Source organism: Thermobia domestica, chromosome 5 (assembly GCF_964235325.1).
Source record: "Thermobia domestica chromosome 5, izTheDome1.hap1.1, whole genome shotgun sequence".
NCBI classification, from domain to species: domain Eukaryota; kingdom Metazoa; phylum Arthropoda; class Insecta; order Zygentoma; family Lepismatidae; genus Thermobia; species Thermobia domestica.
In genome coordinates, this window is record NC_137458.1 from 223,030,136 (window position 1) to 223,054,466 (window position 24,331).

Below are 24,331 nucleotides of genomic sequence, written 5' to 3' on the forward strand. Positions count from 1 at the left end.
TTCTCCGGACATTTTTTGTGAGATTGTTGGACGATTTAGATGGTTCCTCTCTATTAAGCACGGAAGCGTTTCCGATTCTTTATGCGTTATGTCATTATTCGATTAAGTTGGAGTCAGAAATCTGTACATTAAACCTAATTGGAAATAATTGAAAATGTGTTTCAGCCTTTCCAAAATTTCTTTATCTATGTAATACACTGTTAATATAAAAAATGTCGATTCTTTAGCCATAAAATACTTAATCTGGATATTAGCTTAAGTGGGAGGGAAGATATTCAGTATAAACTAATAATTAAACATGAGTAAACATTTATTGCAACGTTTCCGACAATTCCGCTTTTCAAAGCGAAACGGGGGATTTTTTACAATAATCAGATTTAAAATGTATATGTTCATTAAATCTTATTTTTCGCGTGTGAAGAATGATCATTTCTGTTTTCTCTATTATAAGTATTCATTTTCATTTAGAATGACTTTTAAATTTAATGCCTTCCAGTTTAGGTGTATAGCTGTTCAAAGATACGCTTCCGATCCATTACACGCCGCAGCGAACGCGACCATTCATATGAATCACGACAAGTAACACTATTGTGTTATAGAGACTTTCCTGTGGTTAGCTACTTTTTCCGGAATTTCCATGTATTTTAGTGAATTTTATTTTGTTATACACGCACATATTTTATAATAGCAGAGTTCCAGTACTCTACACAAAGCGTATTCCCAGCAGCTGTTTCTTGCAAAAAAAAAAATCTTCGCCTGGGAAAACTTCTGTCTTTTTTTCTTCCCTTCATTTGGAAATCTTTAACTGACTCCAGAAGAGAAGGCGGTTAATTACTCCAAAATGCACTAAATACGCTCCAACCTAAGTAGTATGCACATTTTTATTGCTTTCGCGTTTGTAACGCATTGAAATTACCCATCCACATTTCAATATATGGTTAGCGTATTACAAGCTTACGCATGAGCTATAAAGACACATTGAGAACGCTTCAAATACGCTAAAAAAATAAAAAACACTGCTAAACAAGACTGCACTTATTTAATATAAAAACACATTTACACGTGACGTTTCTATCCTCTAGCCAAGATCCTCATCAGACGTACACTAGCCACATCCTCATCAGACGTACACTATTCGTTGACAGTTAGCTTCAATATTTTACATTTTCATAATCCTTCACTGATCAGTTTTCTGGGATTAAATCAGTTTCGTTGGATCTAATTAAATCTCTTTATCTTCAGTTTACAATAGCTTCTCGATAGAAAATTTAATTTGTTGGAATTCTAGATTTGGAAGCTAGCGTCCCAATCTGACCTATGAGAGTATTAGTTAAACACCATTCATTTATTTTCATGTGCATTAAATTAAGTGTGCGTCTGATGAAGATCTTGGCTAGAAGATCGAAACGTCACGTGTAAATGTTTTTATATTAAATAAGTGCAGTCTTGTTTAACAGTGTATTTATTTTTCTGATTTTATTCGCAAGACGTTGACTATGATTGTGTGTCAAATACCCTCACAGTACCTTCATTTTGGTCAGGTAGTTGTTTTGAGGTCATCCTAATTTGCCTCCCGTGGGAACACCCCTACCTAACAGATGTTTCGATGTAATGTCCTATTAGACTTAAAATACTACTAATATACCAATTCCAATGGAGTCTTTGTATCTATCTATCTATCCAGATGGACAGGAGCCTCCACTCTGATCAAAATCTCAAGTAGCTGTCTAAAACTAATCACGAAGATACAATCATGTTCATGACCATAATATAAAGATGACCAACAATATGATACATATTCTCTTAACTTTTCTACTGTACTTTTACAGAAATATATTAGGTGAAGTCACCAAAGGCAAACATATTTTTTTCTAGTCCCGGCCTTACAGATAGATTAATCCAATCGAGTACATACCTTTTTTCTTTAACTTCTGTAAAAGTTGTTGCTGCTGATAAATATCCATGTTGACAGCCAACATTTTTGAAAATATATTAACTTATATAATAAATAAGATACACCATTCTTAACAAAACTTATGAATTCCTTTCTTTGTTTTCCAACTGTTTTGGGTAATACATGTTTAATAACATTAGAGGCAGGTTCATAGTTTCAGTAAAAATTTTATATAGTAAAAATTAATTGGAATATAAAATAGTATCAATTGTTATAGTACCTAGTGTAACCAAAATTTAACTAACATCAATACTTGCTTTATATTTAAATGACGAAATTATGGAATTCTTATACGTAAACATCATTACAAACTGTATGTTGTCTAGTGTAAATTTAAAAAATAAAATTAAATGAAAATGATGTTTGACATTTTAACGTCCCACGTTTATTTTATGTTAAGATAAATGAATGATTAATAAAAGTAAATCATGTTAGAACAACCGCTGGAATAAGAATGTTGGAAGAAAAGGGAGTACCCCAAGAGAAAAACAGACACGATGTTCTCCACAACAAACCTATTTGGCCTAGGATCAAACTATGGACACACGCACCAGAAGTGAACGCCCTACCAGTGACTCAGAGTATTTTTTAAAGAAAAAATAATAATTACAAAATACTGAAGTTTGAAGTTATAGTACTTAACCGGCAGTCACTTTGTCTTAAAACCTAATGGTCCTTCTCAACTGACTATCTATATCAAATATTTATAACCCGGTCACCTATTTCAGTAAGTAATTTTATTTATAGTTATTTGTGTCTGATAGAAGATCTATATACAAAAGGATGAAAATGATGTGTGTTGAAGCTAAATAAAATCATTGAATACCTAAGCTGCATACAATACACAAACTCAATCATAGCAGTTATCATAGTTTGCTACTTCTTTGAGAAATATTATTACCAGAAATAACACACTTTCCAACTATGATTTTACAACAACATATGTGTAATTAATTTCCAAGCCGCAGGATTTAATAATATGCATATTATTACAAATTACTAACGTTTTGTTATCAGTTGTTTTAATTTCTAACGTAGATGTAATAAAGTGGACACCCTGTAAATGTAATACAGTGAAGTTTCAGTCCTTCTTCTTACTTACTGACATTTTTAAAATTGTGTGAACAAGACATTCACTCACATTTTAAGTCGAAATGAACTTCAAAGGAATTTGTTGTTGTTACCTAGTCTTTTTCCTCTCTCTCTTCTTTGTTATGTCCTAACCATAAATATATTTCAAATGTCGCTCCTATATGACATAGACATTTTACTTCTTATAATTATATTTATTGATGTAGTGTTTAACTTACCTTACACGAGTCTTTACCACCTTCACTAAGCCCAGCACATACCATGTTTCCAGTTATCTCTTCTGCCGTAAATCCAGTTTGTGTGCGGCAATATTCGAGATCTAGGATAGGAAGATCCACTTCCAGAAGTGTTTTCGATTGTAAGAAATATGCGTCCACTCCATCTTTAGGATTTTCTGTGAATCCAAACCCTATGATTCTCCCACTTTTACTTATGTAATTTAAACCTGTTTAAAGAATATATTTTAAAACTCATTACCTCATCGTCTCTCTTTCTCGTACACACACACACACACACACACACATATATATATATATATATATATATATATATATATACGTACACACACACACAAACATATATATATATACGACGAGATTCTAGAAAGCATATAGAATGATTGTCTATATTTAAAAAAAACAAAGAAATATTATAGAAAAGGCTCATTCACTAAACTAACGTTAACTTTCTAACATAATTGCCAATGTTATTGAGACACTTCTTGTGACAAGACATGCATTTTAATACAAATATTATACTCGTCTGAAAGTAATGAGTGAAGCTATGAAGCTGCTGAATGTAAGCAAAGAACAATTGCTTATTAGGCCGCTCATAGACAGCCCACTATGGCAACTATGTCTTTTTCTGTTACCTAGCTTCCTTGTTTCGTTCGAAAATAGGCCTTGTTCTTCTGTATTTATGTAGTTTTACCGATAATTCTTCGAAATTATGACTTCCATTTCAAGTGTGAAATTTACAGTGTTATTGCCTTCCAACTTTCACAATATGGGGTCTATAGAAATCTTTACACAAATCAAACAAGCATATGGTGGAAATGCAATGGAGTAAGCCTTCTGACAGAAAAGGGCGGATCATGTTCAACGTGGGAAGAACAAACGTGGACTACGAATATTACAATGGACTAGCGTTACTGATTTTGAACAACTTCAAACAAAATTTTGAATAAGAAATTGAGAAGACTAGCTTTACCTTTGATTGTTTACATGAAGCTTTCCCAGAATTTTCTAAACTTCCCCTACACGAAGTTATCATTGTTCATCTAGGCTAAGAAGAAGTGCTCTGCATGTTGGCTTCCTGAAACTTTGACACAAATGCAGAAGAGAAAGGGATGAAAACGGCTCTATATTTACTTAGCTGTTATCAGATAAATGGTTACGTATTTCTCAGTTGAACTATTGTCTGAGTATAGAAATCTTAACCCAGGCGTTAGTCATAACGTGGCAGCCTCCAATTCTATTTTAGAAAACAGAAAAACAAAGTCAGACTTAATTACGAGGCGCATCCAGAAAGTAAGTTTCCCACGCGTCCCATAGCTAGGAAACGGTGTGTTGCGCGATGCGACTACGTGTACATGAGAGAGTAAGATCCTAGCATGGCACATGTACTAGCGGGCGTTCCTAGTGCTCTCAGTAGCGTCGTGGCAGTGCTTGAAGATGGACGTTCCTATTCCATCTCCCGCCGCGTGTGAAGTGCGAGCAGTGATAGCGTTTTTGAATGCACAAGCATAGCACCAATCGAAAACCATCGTTAGCTGTGCCAGGTACATGGGCCTAACGGCATGAGTAAGCAGTTTCTGAAGATTTTCCGCTCCTTATTGCACATCACTGTCACAGAGTGCCTGTTGATCAAGAAGTTCTGTGTTGAAACAACTGACCCTGGAGCACAAAGCAAGGCGAACAGGGTTAGTATTGACATTTTTGCAACGATACAGCTGACGATGGATTTCAATCGGTGCTATGCCCTGTGCATTCAAAAACTTTATCACTGCTCGCAATTCACACGCGGCGGGAGCTGGAATAGAAACGCTAATATGCAATCACTGACACGACGCTACTGAGAGAATTAGGGAATTTCTGCTGGTTTATGCGCCATGTTAGGACCTTATTCTCTCACGTACATACAGTCGCTTCGCGCAACATACGGTTCCTAGCTATGAGACGCGTGGGAAACTTACTTTCTTAATTCGTCTCGTATTCGGAGAATGATTGCAATGGTATTTGATATTGCCATGCTTTACTTCTAGTGGAACACATGCCAAACGAGTTGAAAATGCCTGTAGGAACTCGTTGTGAGACACTTTGACAACTTCGGCACACTATGAGAACGAACGGATGTGGATTTTTATTTGCAGTGATTCTGTTGATTCAAGGCAACGCTCAGTCTACGGTACAGCAAGACAAGAAGAATTGCAATGTCTCAAGTGATACGATTTTACCTCTGTTCTATACAATACAGATTTTTTGCCTAGTGACTTTCACCTTTTCCCAACATTGAAGAGATTTCTCAGTGAAAAAATTTGAAAATGATGTCACGCTTAAATAAGAGGTTACTTCATTCTTCAGTCATTAGCGGTATTTAGTACAACATTACCAAAAAATTAAAAACATTAAAATTGTGTTCATTATGATAAGTGGCTCAATAGCAAAGACGATTCTGTAGAAAAGTGTTGGTTTTTGAGTATTGATGTAAATGAAGTTACGTTACTTTGGTACATTGATATTTACTTGTTAAATTGATCTAATTTTATTTCCTCACTTTACAGAGGAATAATACAGAACAATTCCGAATGTTTGCTCATATTCGTTAATCTCATTACTTGTATACTTAGAATAAATATGAGTAGAATGGGGACACTTGGGCTATTTTTTCCTACTGCGCTTGCGCAAACAAGCTCCGCCCTCTTCACGCTGATTGGCTGGCGCAGGTCAAGTGACCCCGCCCCGGCCACGCCCACGTGTAGCCCCGCACCTGGCCACGCCCCAGGCCACGCCCCAGGCCACGCCCACGGCCACACCTACTTGGCCCTTTGAACATAGCCGATAATACATGACTACGAAATATAGCAGGGATAGCAGAAATTACACAGAGAATATGAACATAGCAGATCTATAACACATACTCCAACCGCCTATTTAACATAACACATATTACATAAGACTATATAACATAGCAGGGGTGTACTCGTTCTCTTTTATGAGTACATTTTAAGGGGTGGACTCTTTCCCTATTATGAGCACTTTTCTCAACCCATATTTTAACATATGAACATAGCAGATCGATAACACATTTTCCAACCGCCTAATTAAGATTTCCAACCGCTTATTATCAACACCTATTTTAAAATTTCAGTGGCGATTACGAACACATAACAGAGCAGATAATACATAAGACTACGAAACATAGCAGGGATGTATTCGTTCTCTTTTATGATCACTTTTTCAACCCCATAGCAGAGCCGATAATACATAAGAATACGTAACGCTCTTAACCGTCCAGCCATGGTCTTTTACGCCCTCCATTTTAGGAGTGTATTTGTTCCCTTTTATGATCACTTTTTCCACGCCTTATTTTACCATAGCAGAGAATAATGGGGTGTATTCCTACTCCATTTTGTATTCAAGATGAGCGCCGTGCGCTCAGACATACGGAGGCCAATTTTTGACCTACTGAGCATATGCGCAAACTGTTCCGATTCCGCCGGACCAGATTACGCGCAGCCATAACACTGCCGTTCTCTTTTACGAGACTATGACAACTTAATAGAGCAGAGATTAGAAAATAACACAACACACACACACACACTTGATTGCTTATCCGCAGTAAAATTAAATTTCCAATTTATTACACATTGCACGCATGCGCAGAAATATTACAGTAGACTACAGACTAAGGGCATATAACATACTGTTCCAGTTGCATTGCCAGTTCCGGTTCAGGAGCAGACAGCGTGCAACGAGTAGGTCGTAAAAGACTATGACCTATTTTTCATTCCCTAAATAACATAGTATACACACTTGTTACCCCGACTTCCGCTTCTGATTAAACACACACTAAATCCCACACTTGGTTGCGTACGTTAAATCCAATTTAGTAGAAATAACACGCATGCGCAGAAACATTTATATTTCCGATTCGATACGTCCTTTGAGCCGATTTGGATAAGACTAAGTATATGGGAGTTTTAGGACATGCTGATCCCGAATATCATACTTATTTTTAACGGGTCTTATAGTTTATGTGGGATAAGCCCGTTCTATGACGATTTTATCCAATTTTACTGAAACTCTTTATATAGGGGTTTTCGGACATGCTGATTACGAATATCATACTTACTTTTACCTGGGTCTTATAGTTTATGTGGGATACGCCCTTTCTATGACGATTTTTTTTATTTGAACGAATCACGGCATATTGGGGTTTTCGGACATGCTGATTACGAATATCATTCTTATTTTTACCTGGGTCTTATAGTTTATGTGTGATACGCCTTTTCTATGACAATCTTATCCAATTTGAATGAAACTCGGTGTATGGGGTTTTTCGGACATGCTGATTACGAATATTATATTTATTTTTACCTGGGATTTATAGTTTATGTGGGATACGCCCTTTGTATGACACTTAAAACCAAATCACTCGTAAGCGAAGCAACATATTGAGGTGGTGTTTCCACATTTAGTAATTGGTCACTAACTACTGATCATCGAAGTCAAAGGTCAAAATACTTAAAACCTAATAACTCGAAAACGGAGCCACATATTGAGATGGTGTTTCCACATTATTAATTGGTCATCAACTACTACAAGTTCCAAAAATAATGACTATCGAGGTCAAAGGTCAAAATACTTAAAACCTAATAACTTGGAAACGGATCCACATATTGAAGTGGTATTTCCACATTTAGTAATTGGTCGTCAACTACTAAAAGTTCCAAAATAATGACCATCGACGTCAAAGGTTAAAATACATTAAACCTAATAACTGGAAAATGGACCCACATATTGAGGTGCTGTTTCCAAATCTAGTAATTGGTTATCAACTACTAAAAGTTTAAAATTATGACCATCGAGATCAAAGGTCAAAGTACTTAAAACCTAATAACTCGAAAATGGATCCACATATTGAGGTGTTGTTTCCAAATCTAGTAATAGGTCATCTACTAGTACATATTAAAAAAGTACTGACTATCGAAGTCAAAGGTCAAATATTTAAGTCTTAATAGCTTGTAAACAGCGCGTCGGATAAATTTGTGTGACCTATTCTGTTTTGTACCAAGTAGAAAAATGTGAAGAATGAATAAATTTGAGTGGCTTATTTGCTTTTGTACTAACGAGAAAGAAACCAAAGATAAAAAATTCCCAGCTAGTTAAAATGGCGTATAATCTAGTACGATTTAAACAAAGAAGAGATAAATTTGAGTGACCTATTCAAAAATTCTACCAACGGGGAATGCCATTTTAACTAGCTTAGAATTTTATATAATTTTGTACTACTCAAATAAACGAAGGAATAAATTTGTACAAACCTAAGAAAAGCGAAAAAGGACCATTTTAACTAACACAGACTTTTATACCATTTTGGACTACTCCAATAAACGAAGGAATAAATTTGAATAAAGTATTCAGTTTTGTACCAACTAGAAAAAAGACCGAAGGAGGACCATGTTAACTATTTAAATAAACATAGGAATAAATTTGTATACCGAGGGAAAGCGAAGAAATAGCATTTTAATGCCATTCAAATGAAGGAAGGAATACATTTGTATAGAGTATGTAGTTTTGTACCAACCAGAAAAAAGAAGTAAAGAATGAATAAAATTTGGGAGGTCTATTCTCTTTTGTACCAACTGGAAAAGGGAAGAAGAGCCACTTCAACTATCTGAGAATTTTATATCATTATGTACTGTTTAAACAAACGAAAAATGACAATTTTAACTAGCTCATAATTTATGTACCTTTTGTACTACTCAAATAAATAAAAGAACAACTTTGAATGTTCGTTTTTGTATCAAACCAGAAAAAATCTAAGAAGGACCATTTTAACAAGTTCATAATTTCTGTACTTTTTCGTGCTATTCAATTGAAGGAAATAAATAATTTGTCCTCAAAACTGAAATTCAGTTTAACTAGCTGAGTATTTTATACCATCTTGTAGTATTTAAATAAACGAAGAAATAAATTTGAGTGACCTATTCAATTTTGTACCAACGAGAAGTGTCATATTTAACTGGCTCAGAATTCTATACCTTTTTGTACTATTTAAACAAACAAAGGAATAAATTTGTACTAACCAGAGAAAGCGAAAAATTCAAAATTTTATATCATTTTGTAATACTCAAATAAACGATAGAGTACTCACCTTTGTAGCAAGCAGAAAAAGGAAAGAACTAACATTTTGTACTAACCAAATAAGCGAAGTGTTTTCTACTAAATTGGATTTGGCATACGCAACCAAGTGTGGGTGTTTGTGTGTGTTTAATCAGAAGCGGAAGTCGGGGTAACAAGTGTGTATACTATGTTATTTAGGGAATGAAAAATAGGTCCTAGTCTTCTACGACCTACTCGTTGCACGTTGTCTGTAGTGATGTGAAGTGGAAAATTTTCCGCGGAAAATTTTCCGTTTTGGAAAATTTTCCAGAAAATTTTCCGTTCTAAAAAAATATCAGTAATCAATTAACAATTCCTCAGCAATCATAAAATTGGTTGATTTCATGTATAGAAATGTTAAAAAGTGAAAGACCGTTTAAAGAATCTGAAAATTTTCATGGCTCACAGTTTTCAGTACTGTGTAAGAACAAGTGAAACAATTTTTCATGAATGGAAATATTTTCTGTCTTATATGGAAAAATTGAAGAACTTTTTATGAGTCGGAAAATTTTCATCATTTTGAAGCAAAAAATAAAACAACCTTTTGTGAATCGGAAAGTTTTATTCCTGTGGAGAAACAAGTGAAAGGAATTTTCATAGATCGGAAAATTTTCATCACGATGTAGAAACAAGTGGAAAAAACTTTTCATAATCCGGACAATTTTGGATATTATCTATAGTGAAGTTTAGTGGAAAATTTTCCACTAATTTTATAGCTGAATGTGAAGTTAAATATAGTGGAAAATTTTTCAGCAAACATCACTATACATAATATCCAAAATTGTCCGGATTATGAAAAGTTTTTTTTCATTTATTTCTACATCGTGATGAAAATATTCCGATTCATGAAATTTCCTTTTGCTTGTTTCTAAAGAGCAAACACAACTTTCCGATTCATAAAAGGTGTTTTAATTTTTGCTTCAAAATGATGAAAATTTTCCGACAAAAAGTTCTTCATTTTTTCCATACAAGACAGAAAATATTTCGGTTCATGAAAAATTATTTCATGTTCCTACATAGTACTAAATGTTGTGTGATCCATGAAAATTTTCAGATTCTTCAAGTGATCTTTTACTTTTTAACATTTCTATACATTATTTCAATCAATTTTATGAATACTGAGGAACTGTTACTTGATCGCTGATATTTGTTAAGAACGGAAAATTTTCCGGAAAAATATAGAAGAAAATTTTCCACCTCATATCACTGCTAAACAATGTAGGAATAAGTGAAGTATGTTTTTATGAATCGGAAAATTTTCCGGAAAATTTTCGTAACTCTTCAGGACAGACAATTTTTCTATTCATGAAAAATTGTTCACTTGTTCCTACATAGTACTGAAAATTGTGTGAACCATGAAAATTTTCAGATTCTTTAAACGATCTTTCACTTTGTAACATTTCTATACATTATTTCAATCAATTTTATGAATACTGAGGAATTGTTACTTGATCACTGATGTTTGTTAAGAACGTAAAATTTTCCGGAAAAATATAGAAGAAAATTTTCCACCTCACATCACGACTAACCAACGATGTAGGAGTAAGTGGAGTATGTTTTTATGAATCGGAAAATTTTCCGTTTTAAAATTTTCCGCAAAATTTTTGTCTGTACAGGACAGACAATTTTTCGATTCATGAAAAATTGTTTCACTTGTTCCTACATACTCCTGGAAATTGTGTTAACCATGAAAATATTCAGATTCTTTAAACGATCTTCAACTTTTTAACATTTTTATACATGAATTCAATCAATTTTATTAATATTGAGGAATTGTTACTTGATCACTGATGTTTGTTAAGAACGGAAAATTTTCCGGAAAAATATAGAAGAAATTTTTCCACCTCACATCACGACTAAACAACGATGTAGGAATAAGTGGAGTATGTTTTTATGAACCGGAAAATTTTCATCACTGGTTGTCTGCTCCTGAACCGGAACTGGCACTGCTACAGGAACAGTCTGTTATGTGCCCTTAGTCTGTAGTCTACTGTAATATTTCTGCGCATGCGTGCAATGTGTAATAAATTGGAAATTTAATTTTACTGCGCATAAGCAATCAAGTGTGTGTGTGTGTGTGTGGTGTTACTTTTTAATCTCTGCTCTATTAAGTTGTCATAGTCTCGTAAAAGAGAACGGCAGTGTTATGGCTGCGCGTAATCTGCTCCGGCGGAATCGGAACAGTTTGCGCATATGCGCAGTAGGTCAACAATTGGCCTCCATATCTCTGAGCGCACGGTGCCCATCTTGAATACAAAATGGAGGAGGAATACACCCCATTATTCTCTGCTATGGTAAAATAAGGGGTGGAAAAATGTGATCATAAAAGGGAACAAAAACACTCCTAAAGTGGAGGGCGTAAAAGACCATGGCTGGACGGTTAATTGCGTTACGTAGTCTTATGTATTATCGGCTCTGGTATGGAGTTGAAAAAGTGATCATAAAAGAGTACGAATACATCCCTGCTATGTTTCGTAGTCTTATGTATTATCTGCTCTGCTATGTGTTCGTAGTCTCCACTGCAATGTTAAAATAGGTGTTGATAATAAGCCATGTTAAATAGGCACTTGGAGAATGTGTTGTCGATCTGCAATGTTCATATGTTAAAATATGGGTTGGGAAAAGTGCTCATAAAAGGGAACGAGTCCACCCCTTAAAATGTACTCATAAAAGAGAACGAGAACACCCCTGCTATGTTATATAGTCTTATGTAATATGTGCTATGTTAAATAGGCGGTTGGAGGATGTGTTATATATCTGGTATGTTCATATTCTCTGTGTAATTTCTGCTATCCCTGCTCTTCCGTAGTCTTATGTATTATCAGCTATGTTCAAAGGGCCAAGTGGGTGTGTCCGTGGGCGTGGCCGTGGGCGGTGCCAGCCAATCAGCTTGAAGGGGGTGGGGCTTGTATGTGCATACGCAGTAGGAAAAAAATAGCCCAAGTGCCCCCACTCTCTTTATATGTTGTAAGGAAAGAGAGAAAAAACACAATCTTAGTATTTAGTTTTAATAAAGTAGAAAACGAAACAACCAAGCACTTCATCCACTGGGTAACATGTAGTAATAATTGAGGCAAGGAATCTGTACAAGAGTGAGACAGAAGTATTATTAATTATTAGCAAACTGAAGAAAATAATGTTTTGGAAGAATGCATGAGAAGGAGTTTTAGTTAGGAAATGTGTCGCAGATGCACCTTACAATAAACGAACAATTAAGTTCCTGTTTGATAATTACAAGAAAGTAAGACGCGTGTCGAGTGCCCACTAAAGCGGCAGAGCATCAATTCTCACCAAGTATAAACTGACATATCTGTGCATCAATGAAGAATGGAAAGGAGTGGTGTGTCTTACGGTGCAGCACATGCTGCTGTATGATAATCATCATAAATGTTTCTGTACATCTTAGAGGTTTGAAGTAGTTATTTTCTAGTGTTTTGCAACAGCATATTGAGTGCTATTAGTAATTTGTACAATATAAAACGCCTAACGGACAGGCATTTACAGATTGTCATTCGTCATGCGAGGATTTCCTTCAACCCATAGGTTAGATGAGCACAACATTGGTCATTGTCGTCAATTGATAATCAGTATATACGGCAAGAGTCTCGTTTGTACTCCCGAAAGAATGTTACTTTGGGTGCTATGTTTCAAAGAAACTATCATTCTCATCTTCGAAATGATTTTTCAGCTATTAGCCACTCAGAAGAGAGTTGGTCAATAAGTGAATGGTGTCACTTGAACAATACAGTGCCCCCTCCTATATGTTCATTTGCCTATACATTTAATTTAGAACTTATGTTACTGAGGCCACGTGATGATGCAACTGTGGCCGCACCGACCTCCTAGTCTCGTTTTACGTGACGTTTCCGTCTGTTGCCAGCAGCTTGCACAACCCATCTGGATACTAAGTATTTCTTCTATGGTACTTAACTAATAATAATACTTCATCCTATTTCATGTAACCATTCCAGACATATAGACCCTAACGTAAATTAAACTGTTCATGTTATATTAATAATAATAATAATAATAATAATAATAATAATAATAAAATAATAATAATAATAATAGAAGAAGAAGAAGAAGAAGAAGAATCTCTTGACCAAACAATGTTTCAGGTTGCGGCAGTGTTCAATATTTACTAATCAGCAACCCGATGAAACAAGTTATGTCACTCATAAAATAATAACATATCTTGTCACAAGAATTTAGAGTTAGTTTTGCACTTGAGATCTTTCTCCAATTGTCTTATTTGGTAAATTGTTCTCCCAAAATTTCAGATAAATATTTTCTTTTGACTTTACTACAATAATTAAAATTCATCTGTCTATCATGCCTTAATTCTGCAAAATTGCTAAATATTACGCAAAAGTGACTTCTCTTTAAGAGACAATCTACTACTTATCCTCAACCAAGGACGTTCAGCAAATAAGTGGTTCTCACGCCTGTTTCCACTGCAATTACTTTAAAATGTATGGGAAAGCAAATATATATAAGATTGTGAATTTGTCTGTCTATCTTTAATAATACTTGAAAGTTCTGAGTGAATATGTTAATAATATTTATCCCAATTAACGGAAATGAATATTCAGAATACGACAATACTAAAATAATATAAGTTCATATAATTTAGGAGATTTTTCCTAAATATTTACATTTTTACAGATAACAAACTCGATCATTAGTAGCACTACACTCACATGTAAGCTAGTTAAATTAAGACATGACTTACTGACTTGAAGAGAAAACAGAAAATGGAATAATTATTATTAACATACGAAATTGCCAACAAAATAAGATCTTATTATTAAAAAGTAACATTCTACGAAAAGTTCAAAATGAGGTTCCTAGAACCAGCTTCAACGAACTCTGGACAATCTTTTACGTAGAAGGCTCTAGAGTATGTTCAGAAAACCCATTAATACAGCGAACCTGTTAGGAGCAATCTATAATGACCGTTGTCTATATCTGTTGTACTGTATGCATGAGTTATGTAATATTTTGATCACCACATAATTCTCTCAAAATGAATTCGTTCTATATTTGTCTATTTTGTTGTACTGTATGCATGAGTTATGTAATATTTTGATCACCACATAATTCTCTCAAAATGAATTCGTTCTATGTACTCATTTTTTGCGAGACAACGAAATATATAAATTTGTAAAAGTTCTCAGAAGTAAAAATCATGCATTCAGTTTGCATTAAATAATTAATAATTGAATCACTGTACATGTCAAAGAAGGACTGCGCGGATGCCTAGAAATCAAGCTAATAAATAGTTATATAATATATTGAAAAAGAGAAATATTACTAATGGTGTATAGAACGTTGAAAACTTCCACTTAAAAGAAACCAACGTGTTTAGAATTACTGGGAACAGGTATAAGCAATTTGACACACTTTTAAACTTCGTAGGGAAGTTAATTTGAAGAGCTGATGAAAAGAAGTCATTACTATTTTAATAACGTTGGTTATCTCCGTTTATACATAATATACTTTCAAATGCATGTATTCAGTTCACAGATTTACAAACTTTAATAAATCTGAAACGTATTCAAATGTGTTTGAATTAATCATTTTTAATATTCTTTAAACGGATAAAGTTCAGTAACGGGGTATTATTAGAGCTACCATTTCACGCAGAAAAGCATGTTTACTTCCCTCAAACACAAGAGTGTAGTCTGCATATAAAGTTACACGTCGCTTTTACATATTTAAGGATCGTACATTATTGCTTTGTGATGCTTCTCAATAACAAATTTCCATTTGAAGAATGTTTAAAGATTATTAAAAAAATCTACATGATAGGTACTTTATAAACCAAATGAACAATTTACTTCTTCTGTTCTTATAAGAATAGGTACCATAATACACATCATTCCAGAGACGAATATGTAGACTTATATGTTGCAATACAGTATTTTAAGTTTTGCAAATGGAAAAAATATACCTAAACTGTTTAAAAATCAGATGATACCAACAACATGTTCGCTATCATTGTTAACCAGTAATGTGAGCTCCCTTGTGGCTAAGCGGTTAGCGTACGCGCCTTTGGCGTGGGAGACCCGGGTTCGGTTCCCGGCGGGAGCTCATATGGTTCGGATTCCACGTTAATCAGTAGGTCCACGTCTCATATAGCCTCGCTGCTGAAAGGGACTCTAAACTAAAATCAACTCAATTAACCAGTAATGTATATTACGCTGTAGTTCATTTGATTTAAAACTATCTGTTCAGTTGCTGTTTAAAGTTATCTGTTCTCATTCCACCAACATTTATATTTTACAATGTACATCTTCAATAATAACGCTAACAATATAAATATCTCCATGTTATTATACAATTAATTAAATGGCAAATTATGGAAAATTCAGTAAATAAAAGAGTTCAAATCCAGCTTGCAGAAAGAAACTAAAATTAGAAGTATCTGATAAAGAATTGACGTATAATAAATTTACTTAATGACTAAATATATACTTAATTTATATCAGCAATAACAATAATGCCAATAACCATGCATATTGTATATTAATATTATAATCAGTTATTATTGTATTGATTTTGTTGATTGGACTTACTTTTCGATAAACAAATTGGTGCTAGATCTTTCAATGAAATGGGTTCATCCAACTCTATCAAGCAAATATCATTGTCAAAGGTTGTGTTGTTATATTGTTCATGCATAATAATGTTTTTGGGTTTTCTCCACACAGCGTGTTCAGTATGGTTAATGTCTGTGACATTGAACACAATTTCTATTGTTTCAGAAAATGCTTCGTGTATCTTCCTAGAATAGAACTTAGACTTAATATATCACAGTAAGTAGTATTTTACTTGTGATATACTTAGGTATAAACAATAATGCCTCTTCCTAAATTTTGAATTAATTCAGTACTAGCTTTACAATATAATTAATAAATCAAAGCAATTATAAATGGAAATGTGTAGATTATTAGTTTCTTTCCTGATGATTAAAAGAATTGAATATATTTCTGTTTATTTTACTAATGTAATGATCACATAGGATTAGCACTATATAATATTGGAAGAAAAAAATATAAAAGCTTTTAATTCCAAAATTTAAAAAAATAAACCTTTTTCTTCCAATAGGAAAACAATGAACAGTTATGGATGTTTCTGTAGGTATATTAAGACACGGAACGTAAGCTATATATAAACTTTCCAAGTATAATTATTCATAGAAAGTAGCTCGTGACCTTAAAATCAAGAACAACAAACAGTATTTAAACTTCGTATTTTGAGGTCGTTCTTGGATGGTCAAGTGAAGATGCTACTGGTCCTCCGAGGAGTTTGGTGTAAAGATGTTGATATCATCTGAGGACATCTCCCACACGTTATATTTGCAAATTTGCCATTTTCACAGTTCCACTTTACTTAAGCTCTGCATTGGCTGTAATTTAACGATAATTCTGCACTAATATCCTGGCTTCGCAGATAATTTGATCTTATTTTATGTGACACTTTCCTAAGACCGTTATCCCCTAAGTACTATGGACGAAAATAATCACGTAACTACTAAGGAACGGTCTGTCAGACCGCATTGTTGTTTCGCATTTTCTGAATAGTAGTTTTATTGCATATTTTTAAAATGCTATCCTACATGTCTTAGTTGCATATGGAAAAATAAAACATAGTAATTTCACGATGTAAAAAAAGCTTTATATTTCTAAAACAATAAGAAATAGAGCATTGTCAAAATTTGCAACAATGCTTTCATTGTTATTCTAAAATTGTAATTGTTGATATATTCAATTTTTTTCTCCGTTTCTATGTTGCCAAATAACACTACTTTAAGATAAAGTGTTCTTGTAGATGCACTGAGAATAAAATATACAGGAAAATCGGAGAAAAACATAGAATTTTAGCTTTTTTAAATTTACAAGAAGGTACTATTATAGTTATACTGTTATATTTTTGTAGTGAAAAGGTAATGAATAAAACTTATTTTAGTTATTTTATGATGGCGAAAGTAAAGAAAATACGTTTTGCCGGTAACGAAAGTACCTTACTAACTTTTCTGACAGCATGTGCTTTCTTCAGGTAGGCACTTGTATCTTTTTTTCTGCACTGTAAGGAAATCGGTACCACACACCGCTGGCACGAATATCTTTGCTTTCCGCTTACAACTCAGTGGACAGAAGACTGTGTTTTCCTTTTCAACTCTTTGTGCGTGATGGGGGAAACTCACTTTCAAGCTGTGGTATGCTCTTGATTGAAAAACTCAGCTCCCGTGGCAGATGTCTGATGAACAATCTACGTTCTATGTGAGGCCTAAGAATTCATTTTGCGAACGGTTTCATGAAATTGAGTCTTGTCATCACTGCGGACTTAGCGTGGACTTCATGCAAGACATACGCATTGACGCCACGCGCAACATCCACCAGCATAAAGAAAATTGTCAATGGCTATCGTCTTGTTCGACGACTTGATGTGTAATCTGTACATTTTTTGTCTATAGTATCCACTCCGCCTTTACTCGTTATAATATATGATTATTTTACGTTTTCCAGTCTCTGGGTCATTATTTGATGTGTGGTGCAAGACGTGCTACGCGGTAAGACACAAAACTGCTAGTAATCAGTAGATAACGAAAGACAACTGAACAGCAAAATACTCACGTAACTGCCATAGTACGTCTGTGAGACCGCTCGACCCCTCCAGCGCCAGCGTACAGGGGATCAATTATAACACGCACTTCACAATACGTAACCATTTCCTAGACAGGAAAGTAGACGAAAAGATCCACTTGTAGTAGTGAGACCGTGGAAAATATAATGATACGAAAAGTAGCAGCGGTCTGTGAGACGGTCCATAGTACTTACGGGTTATATTAATAACTGTGCTTTCGTGTACCCATTCCAAGAGCTTTGAAAAATAATTATGTATGCTGTTAGTACAATTGACGTAGATATATTTTAATGCGTGTTTCAAAAATAGTCTCTGTAACTCACGTTTCTGAAGTCTCCAAATAAGGACGTATCAAACACTTGTACGGTAGGCCGTAAATTTATTTTATATTACTATTTTAAAAATAATTTTTACGCGTCATTGAACAAATTAAAATTTCAATTTAACTTTAATGTTTATAATAATTGTTAACTTATAAAGTAATATTTCTTGTCTTAGCGTGTCCTTCACAAAAACATTGTGTTTAAAGGAAATAAGGTAATTTCTACTCATAAAATGATTACCTTTAACTCATTTTCGTATGTGATTACAGAGTAAATTAGGACTTCGAACAATAATAAATACATTTGTACCATATGTAAAAATTGTGATAAATTCGGGAATGTTCTTGAAATGTTTCTTAATACGACATTTTCTGTATCTTTTTACCCCTCTAGGTGCACAAAATTTGCCGGTACATCGAGAAACTAATTTCGTTGTTGAATGTTCCATTTATTGGACATATGAATTCTCTAAAACTACTGTTTCCTGAATGAGTAGTACAGTATAAATCTAAAATATAAATTTGACTCGATCCGCTGTAAACTAGAAAAATCAATTTACTCCATTTAGCCACATCACTGACAATATAATTTTTTAACTAGTGTGAAATTGGTTACTTATTATTTACAAAACACATGGCATAAATTCATTCTCGTACTCTAATTATATTAGACGAATAGTTATTACATCATTATATTTAGAACAAAAAAGACCTTTCAATGATATCACATACATGTTTTCGTTTTTTTGTGACAAAATTGCATTGTGAGGCATTTTTAACGATACTGGAATGTGTAATATCTACTCAAATGAAATCGTATTGTACTGTTCTCTAGGGTATATATTTTGTAAGATTCAGTAAACTAGAGTTACTACGTACTGAGTTAAACAGAAGTACTTTCAAAAAACAATTTTTGAAATAACAAAATGAAAGAGTCCGTTAGGAAACTCTTCTTCGTTTCCTAATAATCACAAGTTCATGGTTGGCAAATCATTTCTCTTAGAATGAAACAGGGTCTTTAATCATTCTTTAAGCATTATCAGGTAAATAATTTAGTAAGAACTTTGGGGTATTTTCAAACTTTTTCTGAACCAATCTTCTTTTCTATATTTATGCTTCCTTATTAGGGCCCGAGATTCAAGGCGAGCAGGAATAGTAGTATAGGAAAAGCAAGAGTGTTAGATATAGATTTAGCAAGTATTATTGAATTATAGTTAGTTATATAAAGAAACAGAGGATTATGTAATGAAGCACAATATTCTTTTGTAATTAATACAACTTTTGTGGATAGGGAGGAGAGAGAGAGAGAGAGAGAGAGAGAGGAGAAAAAGAAAGAAAATAGAAAACAAACAGCAGCGTGTAACCTCAACTAAGTAATTAACAATTAAGTTACTACACCCTGCCATAAAAGTGTTTCTTCCATACGACTTTTGTTGTCATATAATGCTTAAACGCTCATATTCGCACAAAATAAACTTTGTCTATTATTTCTTTATCTGTTGTTACTTACCCATCATCACCTGGTTGGATGCAGTGTGCAGCGGTAATAATAAATTTATCGGCTATTAAGCTTGCACCACAGTGATGGTACGTGTGGGTTTCGTTCGTTATCTGTAATTTTACTGACCATGGATAAAACAGTGATGCCTCTATTCCTTGGATTATTTTTGTTTCTCTTTTCTGTGCATGACCACAACCTGGGAAGAAAACATTCGTAAATATAAGTATCTCTTGATTGATTTATCTACGAATGCGAGACACTTACTAACTGATTATCAACTGTGTATAAGTGATGTCAAACATAAGGCAGGATTGCCAGAGGTGCCGATGTTACTTGAAGGTTCTTTTATATGCAGTTCTGCAAAATAATTAGACGGTATGCTGAACCGAATCAAATTAATGAACGCAGTCGTTTGTTGGTCGTTCATATATGTGTGTTTTTGAAGGAGAACGTTTCCCAATATTTTCAAAAGAAAATGCGAGTTCGGTAACTAGCATGAAAGTAGCAATGTGTTCTTTCTTTTTTCTCTACGCTTACCACACAACGCTTTGTACCTGCTGTCAATTATGCATGATTAGCTGATTCGAGCAGTGAAAAATGAAGGTTGCCTTTAATGAATAGCGAGTTATGTAGGACCTATGTGTATTGCAGCTGCGGATTAAAGTTTTTAGTTCTGTGATCCAATAGGTGTGGGTAAACGTCCTTGCTCCTATCGATATTATCAGGAAGATGATTTATATTTATGGAGACTGTAATGTTAGTGCAAATAACGCGCAAATGGTACAAATTGCCTTCTAATGGACGATGAAGATTGGCCCGGTGGTATGCCTCTAGTCATTGACGCAACATTGGGTAACAAAATCAATGCACTGGTGTTATCTAATCGAGGAATCGTAGTTCATGAGTCAAAGAATCAAAGTTCTACGGATGCGTTTAGTGGCCTAATGGAGGTTAATTTCAGAACATTCGATATTTACTTCTCGTGTGCACAGTTTTCTGCTGTTTCCGGTAAAAACTGCCATTCTTTAGCTTATTTAACCTGTTTGGTGTTTTAAGTTATAACTTTAATAATGAGGAAAGGGGACAAAACCTTAATACCACTTGGTTAGCTTGAGCATTGGCACTATCAGCATTTTTATCTTTAATTACAAGATATTGGATTGTGTCGTGATACTTGTCTTTTCCAAGTAATCTATAACTTGAGAGTTTATCTTGTTCTAGTTTGTTTGGGCATTTCCCGAAAGGGTAAGCCGGGGAGCGATTTTAAATATATTGAAGTACCTATAAATAGTTGTTATTAAAGCACATTTATAAATTGAAAATGTGTGGGAAGGCCGCAATTTCACACGGGAGCATGTAACACTACTGGTTCTTAATAAATATCTCTTGAGGCACAATATCTATAACAGAACATTGAATCGTAAATATTATTTATTTATACCTTCGTTTACAAACCGTTAATTTCTTAAACATCAATTCTTCTGAGAACTACGTAATCTTTTCACTCAACAACCTCTCTTATTTATATATCCAATTACAGTAACTAAGGAGCAATGATAATTTTTACAATTTCCTTTTTCTTCTTCTTTACAAAATATGCTCCGTTGTCGCAACTCTGAAAGTCTTTCTAATACCGGTACAGGTAAATAATAGTACAACAGTACAACACTATACAACATACCGTTGTATCTGGCGCCACGAACATGAATTTCATTTATTTATTAACAATAAATGAAAAGAATCCTGGACCGTTCAAGAATGCACATTTTGATCAGCCCTTGTATATACATAGGATTACATTTTATATCAGTATCATATTTTAATCACATAATTAAGCATATTCTTTGGCCTGTCATTATAATATACATAATAAGGTGCGTCAATAGAAAAGTAACTATAATAATACGGTCCACAATTATTTTTAGATTCACTGGGATATATTTACTATAATGTATATAGTTTTATTCATGAAATTAAGCATAATTGCACTGAATTAAATATAAATTTTTTCTCTAATAGAATTGATCCAAACGTAAACACAGAATAAACATTCTACGTGACTATACATATAGAACACATAAAGGGCTTACCGAGTAATTATAGTGTTGTGAACACAATAAAACAATATAGCATACATTACATTGAAGAAAATAATTGTTACACTAGAAAAATAGTTGAAAATAAAATAACATGAAAAGAAATACAATAACTAAACTATACAACTATAAAATACTGTGTTTATCTCGTTTTGAGATTGAGTTCCCTCTATTATACATTATTTATATTAATTTTACTTATGATCTCAGGAGGGACTACATTTTTGACTAAGTCCATCCATTTCTTTCTAGTATTTTCGGTAGGCTGCCATAATTTTATTTCATCGACATTTCGTAATCCTAAAACTTTTCCCGTTTTCAAGTCCATTAATTCAAATACTTTAGAGTTAATTTGCTTCGTACACAAACATGGTCCAGCATACAAGTCGCAGAATTTATAGATTCTTTTTAATGAAGCGTCACTTTGTGGATGTAATCTCACAAACACCAGATCATTAGACTTAATTTTAACTTTACCTTTCTGTTTTTCCTCGGTTTTCTGATTTCGAGAATTGAATTTTCGAATCCTACGAAAGTGAATCATACTTACAAGATGAGAATAATCTACTTCGTTTTTATCATCCAGTCGGATTCCAAAGTGTCGTTCAATAGGCGACAGATAATCGGTTCCATTATGAATATTAGCGGGTGCTACTCCTAAAGTATCCGACACTGAATAGTTTAAGAAATACATAATTTCCGTAACGTATTTGATCCATTCATTATGTTTGTTACGACAGCAATGTCGAAATAACATCCCCAGATTTCGATGAATATTTTCCACTATTGAACTGCTGGGATGGTAGGGGGTTACAAAATGAACCTTAATATTGGCGTTAATCATGGCAAGAAGAAACACATCACTCCGAATTGTCCACCGTTATCACACAAGATGTGTTCTATAGGTCCGCAGTGTGGTATATATACATTTAGAATACGATGAACTATTGCTGATGAAGTAGCTTTACGTAACGGGTAGGCTACCACATATCGCGTAAAATATTCAACACAGTAAGAGGATATGTTTCACCAGAAGCTGCTCTCGGAAGTGGCCCATACAGATCGATAGAAATGAAGGAGTGTGGACGTTCCGGTGTTATTGACAACATAGGCTTATAGATAGCTCGATAATTATGTTTAATTCTCATACATTCCTCGCAATCTTAAATATAATTTTTAATTTGGGATCTAAGCGATTTCCAATAAAACGATTTGTTAATCAATGAATACACTTTTGAATATCTAAAGTGTCCAAAATCATCGTGATAAGCTTTTAATATTAGAGGAACCAATTTTGGAGGTGCACAAATTTTAGTTCTATGATCATATTTGAAGTCTTTAATTACCAACACATTATTAGACATTCGATACAAGGTATTCCATGAATGGGGAAGTTACATCCTTTCGAACAGGTTGTCAAATGTTGTATAATCCTGGCATAAGGTTCGTGATCCCGTTGGGATTTTTGTAAATCGTCCACTGAAATGTTGGAAATTTCTTCCTGTAAAACCTTAAAAGCATTTATAGTTGGTACTCGATGCTTTTCACTATTGAATAGTCTAGATAAGGTATCTACAGGTACGTTATTTACTCCCTTTATATGCTTAACTTCGAAATCAAAGGATTGCATCTCTAAGGACCATCTTAACAAACGGCTGTTATATCCCTGTATTTTCTTCAGATGGCATAGTGAGCTATGGTCAGTAATAATGGTAAAGTGACATCCGCTTAAGTAGGGAGCAAATTTTTTCAAAGAAAATCGCACCGCCAATAATTCAATTTCTGTTATGGTATATGCTTTCTCCGCATTTTTCAGAGTCCGACTTACACAATGTATTACTGACGGTTCATTATTGTTAATTCCTGGTTGCCAGAGTACACCAGAAATTCCTGTAAGTGCTCCATCGCACTGAACAAAAAAAGGACGACTATAGTCTGGTTCAAACGGATGTTTCTCATTATGCAGGTTTTTAAACATTGGAAGCTTCGATCTTGTGCCTCCCCCCATTGCCATGGTACTCCTTTCTTTGTAATCGAAAACAGTGGTTTAGCCATCTCAGCAAACTTAGGAATGGATCTTCTGAACCAATTAAAAAGTCCTAACACCTGCCTAGTTTCTTTTAAATTCGTGGGAATTGGTAGATCTCTAATTGCTTGTACTTTGGAATCACTGTAACATATTCCATTTGCATAGATTGAGTATCCCAAAAATTCAATAGACCTTTGAAAGAATTTAGAGTTTTCAATATTTACAGTTAAGCCGAAATTTTCTAATCGCTGAAGAACTAAGTCTAAATTCTTCAAATAATCTTTGGGTGTTTTTCCCATAAC

At 34.0% G+C, this 24,331-nt stretch overlaps 1 protein-coding gene across 1 annotated transcript in view; it reads right to left on the minus strand.

The window, feature by feature from the left end:
- The window catches only part of LOC145685405 (uncharacterized), a 135,402-nt gene that overhangs the window by 50,622 nt on the left and 60,449 nt on the right, over positions 1-24,331 (minus strand). Inside the window, exons 5-6 of the mRNA XM_081757799.1 lie at positions 19,914-20,100; positions 16,011-16,219 (exon numbers count right to left, since the gene is read on the minus strand). Of these exons, the coding sequence (XP_081613925.1) occupies positions 16,011-16,219; positions 19,914-20,100 (396 nt within the window). The remainder of the gene's footprint in view (positions 1-16,010; positions 16,220-19,913; positions 20,101-24,331) is intronic.